At 41.7% G+C, this 10549-nt stretch overlaps 1 protein-coding gene across 4 annotated transcripts in view; it reads right to left on the bottom strand.

The window, feature by feature from the left end:
* add2 (adducin 2 (beta)) overlaps window positions 1–10229 on the bottom strand; it is a 20262-nt gene extending 10033 nt beyond the window's left edge. For 3 of the 4 annotated variants that reach the window (XM_020590345.1, XM_020590347.1, XM_020590348.1), the window contains exons 1-4: window positions 9871–10229; window positions 5314–5511; window positions 2844–2985; window positions 873–1024 (exon numbers count right to left, since the gene is read on the bottom strand). In XM_020590345.1, coding sequence (XP_020446001.1) covers window positions 873–1024; window positions 2844–2985; window positions 5314–5460 — 441 coding nt within the window. In that variant the 5' untranslated portion in view covers window positions 5461–5511; window positions 9871–10229. Of the gene's footprint in view, window positions 1–872; window positions 1025–2843; window positions 2986–5313; window positions 5512–6539; window positions 6594–9870 lie in introns of all 4 variants that reach the window. The other variant, XM_020590346.1, reaches the window with a different exon arrangement.
* Window positions 10230–10549: the final 320 nt, after the last annotated feature.

Raw genomic sequence — 10549 nt, 5'->3', positions numbered from 1 at the left:
TTACACTATCATGTGAAAACCTTTCTGGGGCCTGTTCCAGACAGCGGGTTTAATAAACTCTGAACTTAACCTGGAAGTCTGAACAAGTTTTTCGTTCCAGAGCAGCTGATCAGAGTCAGTTGAGTCAACACTGAGTAAAGACATCTTTCCCCTGCCCAAAGATCTTTCATACCCTCTGGTATAAAAGTGATGAACAAATCTTTGTGAATGATAGTTTATTGTTGTTTACTGTGATGTTTGAATGGGGTGGCATGCTCATCTGCGTTGTGTTAATGTGTAATGAAAAGAATTTCCAAAAGGACCATAAATTGATTGTTATGATGATGCCAACAGTAATGTGCAACCATTCACAAAATGAGAAATGACTTTTCCTAGGTCAGTGCCTTGAAGCTTTAAACATTTTATGTCGAGCTGAACATGCAATATTAACTGAGCTGTCTCTGTCCTTATGATGACTTTAGCAAAGACCGGCTTTTGGTTACAAATTTGCCTGCAGAGGGGATTTTAAATTTGTGCCGATGCCGACTATGAATGAGGAAATGAAACAGACAGCTCCATCAGACTGGGCAGGAGGAGACAAAGAGAAACTCAGGGCTTGTTGAAGAAAACTTGCCAGTAAGCTAGGTTCAGCAATTAATCCTGAGTTGAGGGGAAAGAAACCTACTATTTTGAACACCTTCTTGGTGTCTTTCCACTTGCATAGCACAAAGAACATCTCAGATCATAAGTACAGTTGTAACCTTGTTAGTACAGCACTTTTCTTCTGCATCAACTGTTCTAACTTCATACTGTATATGTCCTGTTAGCTCAATTCTACTTCCACTGCATTCTCTCTTTACATATCTGGTCCCTTACAAAAAAGTAAAACTAACAGTGAGACAGGTGTGGCTGATCTGGGCCCAGCCGAAGAGGTCGAACAGACGATGGGTGGCGGCCAGCTTGCAGCGCATCAGCCTCTCCCCCTTCACCATGCTGCCTGGCTCCCAGCCATGCAGGTCATTGATGGGCGTCACCATCATCATGTCTGCATGGTGGTAGGAAGGGAGGAAAAGCAGACAGAGTCAGAGAGCACAGTAAAGACGACAAAGGTGAATATTAAACAGAGTGGTTGATTGTTTCCTTAAGTGTACATACTGTACATAATGACATGGAAGATGGCACTGATGGATAATGTCTTTATATCATTTTTGCAATGGCATGTTTAATGATGTACATTCTTTGTGTAGTGGAAATCACTGAATTTGAATGAGATTTCAGCAAGTGTTTTCTATTCCTCTGAACAGAGCTCTAATCCACCAGAATAATTGAAATCACCTGTGTGGGTGTGCAGGGCCTCTAATGCCAATGTAACAGTTGTGATAAAATAAAAGCACAAATGAAGTGGAAGCCTTCTCTTTGTGGGCTATTTAACAATTTGTCCTCATCCTGCCTCACCCTGTCCTTCATGAACACCTTGGATCATAATTTACAAATGTGTATGATGATGCCAAGTGACAGTTCTGTACCAGAAACAAATTCCTTGTGTGCAACATGCTTGGCCAAATAAAGGTGATTATCCTTATGAATGGTGATTATCCTTATAGTGCAGTGGTTGTGTTAATAATAGTGATCAGTGGCACAGCAATACGCCTGACTCACAGCGGACATTTTGACTTTTTAATAGCATGAAACGCTCAGGTGGATCTAATAACTAACAGTTTCTCTGTTCCATTTAGGGCAGAAACACAAAAACATGGCTAAGTTGCCATGGACCACCCACACCCTCCACACTGGGCTGCCAATGGGCAGATCAATCACTTGACCGACTGCATTTTTACTGCTGCTGCCACTGTTGTCGTCGTCTTTTGGTTTCACAAGTGAAGTCCATCGGTGTTGGAGCTGCTATAGAGTTTTCCACTGCCTGTCTGGAGGGAGTTGCCTCTTCTCCTAGAAGATGAATGGAAGCTGGCTTCTACTCCCAGCATTCCATGTTTAGCTAACCTCAGGTGTGCCAGTGAGCCATGACCACAGATACTGTATTCAGATGTAAACTAAATGCAGCCATCAATTAATGTTAATGGTTTTTCTTAACTGATGTTGTAACTGCTTTATTTATTGTGTTGTAGATTTGTTCTTGATTTTATTACTTTTATTAGTTATTGTAAGGCACTTTGTAACTGTTCTGAAAAGTACTACTATTATTATTATTATTATTATTATTATTATTATTACATAGATTAACTAGAATTGCTGCTTCACAGCTATATGCCTCTGCCAGTCAAATTCACAGGTATGGGACAGAAGTAAATTACTGACCTTGACCTTTGACCACCAAAATCTAATCAGTTCATCTTTGAGTGGACACTTGTGTCAAATTTGAAGAGGCCTTTCTGACATACTGCATTCACAGTCTGTTCACAGATGTTTAGAAGTACTAGCCTGATGTGATAAATTGACTCAAGTGATGAAATCTGAGTCACCATCTTCTGGGGCTGAAAAATGCAAGCTTGACAGTGCAAAAAAAATCTGGGGATATGGACTAGGAAAGTCAGATCACCAGACTTCTGTAGCCCGCTCCTCATCTCTGCCTGAGGCCTTGCAGCGTGGAAGTACCTTTGTTGCCGTTAGATTTAAAAGACAGAATTTCCTACAGATGTATCAGTGGTAGAGCTGCTCTGTGTAAAATGTGGGCACCAGGTTTTAACAAGGAAGAAAGAAGGCAATTAAATCTCTGGATCTTGTCCATCAATTGTGATAAATTTTTTAAACGGTCCATGATGACAGTGTGACAACATTATTGGATCACAATATTAAATTGGAGGAGTACTCCTTTCAAGGTTTTATCAAAGGATTTGTGCACGTACTGGAAGGGGACACTGGCAGAGCTGCTGGAGAGCCATGGGAGGCCATAAAATCAGCAAGCTGTCTCAGTGCCCATAGGTTAGATGAGCTGCCACCCTTCTTCATCTGCTCCTGGATCAGCATATCCAGCTCCTCTCTGAATGACTACACACACACACACACACACACACACACAAGCATTAATGTAATATCACACAGACCACATAATAGAAATAGTGTCACTTTCATAATACTCAAAGCCCCTATGTGTAAGATTTGAACAGTTCTGTCTTTGGTGAACCTTGCACTGTCTCATAAAAAAATAACTCATGGCATCAGGATAATCTGAAAGATTAGACCATGAAATTTTGTTATCTCAGCTTGCACAGTATGTTGGTTACAAGGCACTGTTCTCAAATGGTTACAGTTTCATCTCATGGACAGGAGCTTAGAAGTCAACATCAGAGCGCTCCTCCAGCCCTGCCCCACTAACCTGTGGTGTTCCCCAGGGGTCTGTTCTTGGACCAGCTCTTTTTACTTTGTATATGTACCACTTGCGTCCATACTGGAGAAACACAGGTATTCCTTTCACTTCTATGCAGATGACATACAAATTTTTCTACCACTGAAAACAAGAAATGGCACCCCCTCCTCCATTATTTGACCCTCTGAATGACATCAAATCTTGGTTAGCATGGAATTTCTTACATCTTAATACGAGTGTTTTATTTGGAAATGCTGATTCTTTGTCTACTTGTGACTTTGGTCCTCGAGTTTCTCATTCAAAAACTACTTTAAAAAACCTAGGTGTTTTATTTGATAATGAATTTAAATTTGATACGCACATCAATGCTGTTGTAAAAACTAGTTTTCTGCAACTAAGATTGCTAAGCCAATCATGCTTTTATTAGCTCCAGACTAGACTACTGTAGTGCTTTGTATTCTGGGGGCAACACATCTTTACTTAAGATTTAAATGGTACAAAATGCTGCTTTACATCTCTTGATGGGTACTCGCAAATGCAACCATATATCCTCTGTTCTCTCCTCTGTTCAGTGGTTGCCTGTTCACTTTAGGATTCAGTTTCAGTTGCTGTTATTTACATTTAAAGTATTAAACAGCATGTCCCCAGACTACCTCACTGAACTTGTGCAATGGCAGAGGACCCCGAGAGTTCTTAGATCAGTGAACAGTTTTTGGGAGATGTCGTCTCCCAACCGGAGGATTGGAGGTTCGAATCTCGGTGCCTGCAGTGTGCCTGCAAAATGTCCTTGGGCAAGACACTGAACCCCCAAGTTGCCCCCAATGGTTAAAGCCATCAGTGTGAGTTGGTGCTGCAGATGGCTCCCTCGGTTCTGTACTGGAAACAAATTCTTTGTGTGTGTGTGTGTGTGTGTGTGTGTGTGTGTGCGTGAGCGCACAACATGCTTGGCCAAATAAAGGTGATTATTATTATAGTTGGAGATTCATTGCCGACATTGTGATTTCTCAGTAGTGGTCCTGAGACTCTGGAACTCCCTACCTGTAAATGTTAGGTCTGTCTCACACCCATCTGATTTTAAATCTTTACTAAAAACTTGTTTGTCCTTGCCTATGATTGTTAGTGGAGTTTACCCATTTTGTTATTGTGCTGTCACTCTTATTTTCCATTCCATTTTAATATATTGTTTTATATGTCCTATTGTACATGTTTTATACCTGTGAAGCACTTTTGTCAACATGCTGTTGTTTTAAAGTGCTATATAAATACATTGATTTGATTTGAAAGAGGCTATAATAACAAAATCCATGGAACATTGAACACATGTGCTGATTACCAAGGTAAAGGTGAGTAAACATTTCATGGGTCATTCTCTCTACACCAGTTATTTCACTTCATGTTTGCTGTCTCTACACACAGTTCCATCAGTGTCACCACAATGCAGAAACACAGTCATGGACTCAGAGTGGGGTCCGGCACTTGTTGAGCCCAAGCTGTCAAGTGGCATTTGAAGACATATTTATTCTAATGTGGGAAGATATTCATATCTAGAGAGAGACAGAGCAAGAAAAACGAAAGCGACTCAGGCAATAGGTGAATCCCAATTCCCTTATTTTATTGTTCCACAATCCTCGCATGACCCGGACGTTATTCCGGTCCACCATGATGATGTCCCAACTATTTCTGCTCTGAGGAGCGTGGAGGCTGCTGGAGGAGCTCTAACTAAAGATATACAAGTGCATCCTTCACAGAAGTCTGTTATGTACTGACATGCCCCTTTGTCAGAAATCATTTTGTGATTGGACACTTTGCATGAAGGCTCAAGGAAAGGATGTCTCATGTCAAATATTACATGTTTCCTTGTTCCTCTCTCCTCACAGTTTCTCCTTGCATTTTATGTGGGCGGGACTAAGACATAAGGAAAAGATGCAAGTGAGGGAAACATGGACGCAATTAGAAGAACTGGGATTCACCTAATGAACCCTACAAACACAGACAGGAGGCCATCTCACCGGACTCTGGAGGAGGCTGGAAATGCGTTTTTTATGCTGGGGTCCAGAACCAGGTGTGGAATGCTGAGGAGAATGGAGGCCTTCAGGGGCCCCATCACTGGGGCTTCGTTGCACCGGGGTGCCCTTAGGGGTGGGAGACTTGCTCATCTTCTACCGTTTTCCAGTGGGTGCCTTACAACCAAGGGTGGGTGGGGAGAACTGTAAAGAAAGTGCAATAGAGAAATGGCAGTATACCGTAAATGCTGCGTAAACAGCAGTGTTTACAATCTCAGGTGAATGCACACCCAAATCTAGGTGCTGGGCACTGCAATGTGCTACTAAATAAAGAAATAAAGATAAGTGCACACAAAGCTTCCAAACTTATTAATATAAACAATGTTTCACCCACACCTAAAGTACTAAAGTAACCGTTATTTACCATTATTACTACTTCTGTAAGGAACAAGGCGTGGTTGGGTATGCTTGCTCCTTGTCATGACACCTGCACTACAGCAGCATTTGACAACTAACCAATCTTCTCAATCTTCTAGGTCATCCACATGAAGTGCAAATTGGTGTTATATGGCAGTAAATATGATACATTTCTTGACAAGATATTAAGATTGTATTTCAAAACCTGCGAGTCTAAAAATACTGCAAATGCAGCATGAGAACAGTCTGGGTGTCAGCTTGTAAGTGCATAGGTGCAACTGTTTTAATGCACTACTTCCTGCTGTTTTACATTAACCTCCATATGGGTTAAGTACAGTACAATGGGGAAATTATTTTTTGAAGGTTAAACAAGGAAAACGCATTTAAAGACATCACAAAAGTGAGTCTATGAAATTAAGTTTTAAGAAAACAATTCTACATATATTATCCGTATGCTCCTAAAGCAGCAGAGGGCATTATCATGTTGGTTTATCCAAGAAATTTAAGTAAGTGTGCAAATGGGAAAAGTGCAGTCAATAGTAAATGTTATACTGTCCCTATGTCTACACTTTCAAGAATCAACAAAAGCCCTGATCCATCAAAGATCAAGTTCAGTCAGTTCAATCAATACCCTCCCATACTGTATGTACACTTCAATTGCAGTAACAAAACAAAAAAAAACAAACATTGCATTCTCATCAACACTAAGCTTTCTGTAAAGCAAGTACTAAACAGACAGCATATTGAACAGCATGTGAAGGCTGGATTAATTTCATTTCCATTTTCAAATGGAAGCATTAAAATGAAATACCTACCCTCACATTAAGGATGCTGTATTCCTCAGGGGACTGGCGGGTGGAAGTGCAGAGCTACAGAAAAATGCAGCATTAGCATAAGAGCTCACATGCAGACAGCAGCATCAGAACCACTGACAGGAAGTCGGTTGGTGATACGACTCAGTAACTGGAGAAAGAATAGTTACCGTAATGCTCTTCAGAGAAGAGCTGGCCACTCCCTGTATGAAACCTACTCAGCTCACACACGCACACAGAGTACTGCAGGGAGCAGATAAGGTCCCAAACACACCACACCCTCCCTCCGGTGCCACAACAACTGACTCAATTACACTTGAATAGTTGCATTACTGCAACATACTAGTTCGGCATCCCTGATCACATATGCCCTCTCTCTGATCCAGGACAAGCTTAAGATGCTCACTCCAAAGGCACAGAGATCGGTACGTCGGATCCATGTACACAACTAAATTTCATTGCACACAGGAAACTGACAGATGGCAAAGCCTTTAATGGAGTTTCTGGATAAACTGTGCACTTCAATTTGAGGCGTCCTGGGCTCCGAAGCACAAACATTATATTGGCTATCCAAAAACATTAGCAGTGCCCTAAAGCACTAACGGAGCTCCCTAAACATACATGACATATGAACATACTGGTGTCTGCAAGCCAATCCATCAGATAATTATAGAGAAACTGCCCTGTTATTACTGAATCAACAGTGTTTTCTTTTTTTAAATAGATCATGTGTATTCAAATGTATTCAGATAGATGTTTTGACAAGTCACTCATTTTGAGCAGCAGTCCGTCTATAAATACCAAAATTTGAAGCATCACTGTCTCACAATAGAGGATGGTTCACAGTGTCTGTGATATTCTCTCTCTGGGGGTAGAGGGGGCCAGCTGCTGTCAGACAGCAGACAGAAAGCCTCTCTCCAGGGAGGGTCCTAATGACTAAGGGGAGACATTGAAATCTGGCTGCCGGCCCACCATCGCTGCAGCCTGCTCTTATCCTTAGTCACACTGTGATGGCTGACCGTGCTGCAGCATCACCTTACCTCTTTAGATTAGGAAGTAAGTAAGCTGATTCCCTGCCATTCTCTGCTCTTCTACAGCTGGGTGCTTGCTTTGAAACCAAACTGCTAAATCTGAACTTCAATATCACTTAATAATTAAATACCAACACAGGATTTGTTGTGGTGTCCTTCACCAAAACACACAGATCAGAGTTAATGCTCTGCTGTGAGATTTTTACCTAATTGTATCTAAACCACTTTTTTTTTTTTTTTTTAATATGTGAAGATGAACTACATCAGAGTACATGCCTGTATTTAGTGCTGTAAATCTAGTTTTAGGAGGTCTCTGTGCCTGAGCTCTGACATGCAGCAGCAGAGAGGCAGACAACGGTACAAGCTTTGGATTGATTTTCTGTGGCTTTGATTGGGTTATGTCATGATGGCTGGCCAGTGGATCCCAACCAGTTATGTAAATCTTTTTTAAGAAAACAATACCTTTACTAACAGTTTTTCAAAATAAGATCAAGCTAAATCAGTGTATATCAAGTTAAAACATTTGAAAATGTTGCGAACCTTTAAAAAAAAGGTTCATTCTTAAATGTTATTTAGTGAAATAGGCAAGGTTTTACCTTCTAAACTCACTGAAGCTCATTATATTTGCCTGCTCTTATGGTAAAGAACACAATCAACCCATTTAGGGCGAGTCCTCACTGTCCTGACCATGATTACATCTGGATTGCTACCTACAGTATAACTGAAACTCAGCTTTATTTTTAAAAACATTTTAACACAAAATATTCAGTCTAATATACCTACCTAAAACAACAAGAGACTAAGGCAGTGAACTAAATTATGTATATACTGTAGCCTACAAGGGCACCTTTTCTGTATTCAACCCCCAAATAAATGGACCAACTCTAAACATTTGGTAGAGTGTACTGCAGAAATAGTCTACACATGATGATGAAAATAAGTTTAGTTGACATTTCTTTACAGCCTCTAATGGGATAAACTGGAAAAAGCATTAGGCAATGAGAGTTCATTGTAGTAAAGGGAGTTCTGGTGTTTTCTTTTCATTAAATCCCATATATTGTTATTTCATATGCAACATCAACTGCAGAGTGGTAATTCAACAACTGCATCAAACCACAAATACACTGTAGGACAAGCCATATAAGCTTAATTAACATACCTCTTAGAATCTTTGTTCATTGTCACATATCCCCAATTATGACCATTTCCATTCATTCACTCTTGATTTTAAATGTTAGAAATTTGAATTATTGTAACACAATACAACTAAATCCTAAGCTCTGTCTTGAACAGGTCAAACAGCGGTGTTTAATCAGTCTCTATGACTAGATCATTTTAGTAAAAATGATAAAAGGCTCGGGTTTACAAGACTATTTCATAATTCAACACATAAGCTATACAGGAAACTGCAGTTAATTGAGATCACAGACGTATTTACCACTGATTACATTTCTTAACAGCCGTGTGACATTTAAAAAAAATAAAAAAACTTTTGCACACCACTCCCAAAGATGATAGTCACACGGAGCAGGCCTATTGATCAGACATTCATGAGAGAGCTGCGCTAAAACCCTGAGTTTTAGGCCTTCATTTCAACGTGGATGCACAACATTTTCATCTTTTGCATCCTCCGTTCCTACCAGTTAGCGGCCCGCGCGCCGTATGGCTGCCTAGCAACATTGGCAGGCGCTGCAACATCAGCACCAGCAGGGGCGGAGGATCCGCTAATGGCCACCCGCAAAATGCAAAGGCCAGCTGCGACCGCACAGCCAGGACACTGCGCGACTCTACTCTGCACAGAGCCGAGCAAACGCAGATTCGGAACCATCACACCTCAGTTCATCTAAACAGTGCGAGTCACGTGCCTTATATTAGCGCACACACACACACAACTCCGAGGTGCTGTGAACAACAAAGAGCCACCGCTGGCGCGCTAATGACGGAGGTTAGACGCCTCGCGGCTGAAGTACTACGAGGGCTCTGAACAGCACGATATAAACACCTTGCGCTCATCACGGGCCCAAAGAACAATGGAGTAATGAAACCGTGGTCAACATGGGGCAGTGTTGTGCGGACGGTCCAAGTCACACAAACATAATGTTTCAGAATGGCCATAGTAGAGTGTGGTATATACACAGACAGCATCGCAAACCCGTGAGGATGTCGGACAGACATCGGCGGTGAAATGCGCACACACCGCTGGTGCCTGCGTCGGGGAGAACCCTGTACTACGCCCGGTTATTTGACTGTGGTTGCCTCGTTCGACACAATTGAGCATAAATAAGATAAGATGGTTTACTCACCTCAGTGCATCCCCAGGACCGTGTCTTCGGTGCGGGTGCGGCACACCCACAGCCCACAGCCGTCCTCAGAATCAGGAGATGTGGTTAATTACCAGTGTTTGCAGGATTGGGAACAGAGCTCCTTTGTCGGACTATTTCAGGGCCTCAGCTGATGGTCCCTGATGTTTTTCATCGCTCTGCGCGCCTGGACCATCCCACTGCCACGCCTGCCCTCAGTCTGACAGCCAGAGGTCCCCACTCCTACAGCTCCACCAAGCAATCTTTTGCAGTGCGCTTGGTTATTGCGTTCGTGCATCTACACACAGCTCTGGTCGGTTTCCAGTGCTATGTGATAAAGCACTGTTTATTTAGCTAGGCCCAGATCAAATCGGTCAAAATGCATCCCACCAAAGAGGCGCCACCTTATTTTATAATGGCGAAGAACCTGCGCACTGGATTATGGTGGTTTCAAACTGTTTAGATGGTTTTGTCACATTGCAGCCGAGAGACAAGCAGTGTTGTTGACCAGGTACTAATAGTTCTTAAATGCAAATGGGAGGTACTGGTAATTTACTTGAGTCTACCATTTTTTGCCACTTTGCACTGATAAAGGTGGTATTTTGATGAAAGAAACATACAAAATAAAAGTTTACTCTGCACATGTGACAGCTGTAGTTACTACTTTGCTTATAGAATTCAC

Source organism: Monopterus albus, unplaced genomic scaffold (assembly GCF_001952655.1).
Source record: "Monopterus albus unplaced genomic scaffold, M_albus_1.0 scaffold12.1, whole genome shotgun sequence".
Classification (NCBI taxonomy): domain Eukaryota; kingdom Metazoa; phylum Chordata; class Actinopteri; order Synbranchiformes; family Synbranchidae; genus Monopterus; species Monopterus albus.
Note: the sequence above shows the minus strand (reverse complement) of the source record. Positions and strands in the feature narration are given on the sequence as shown.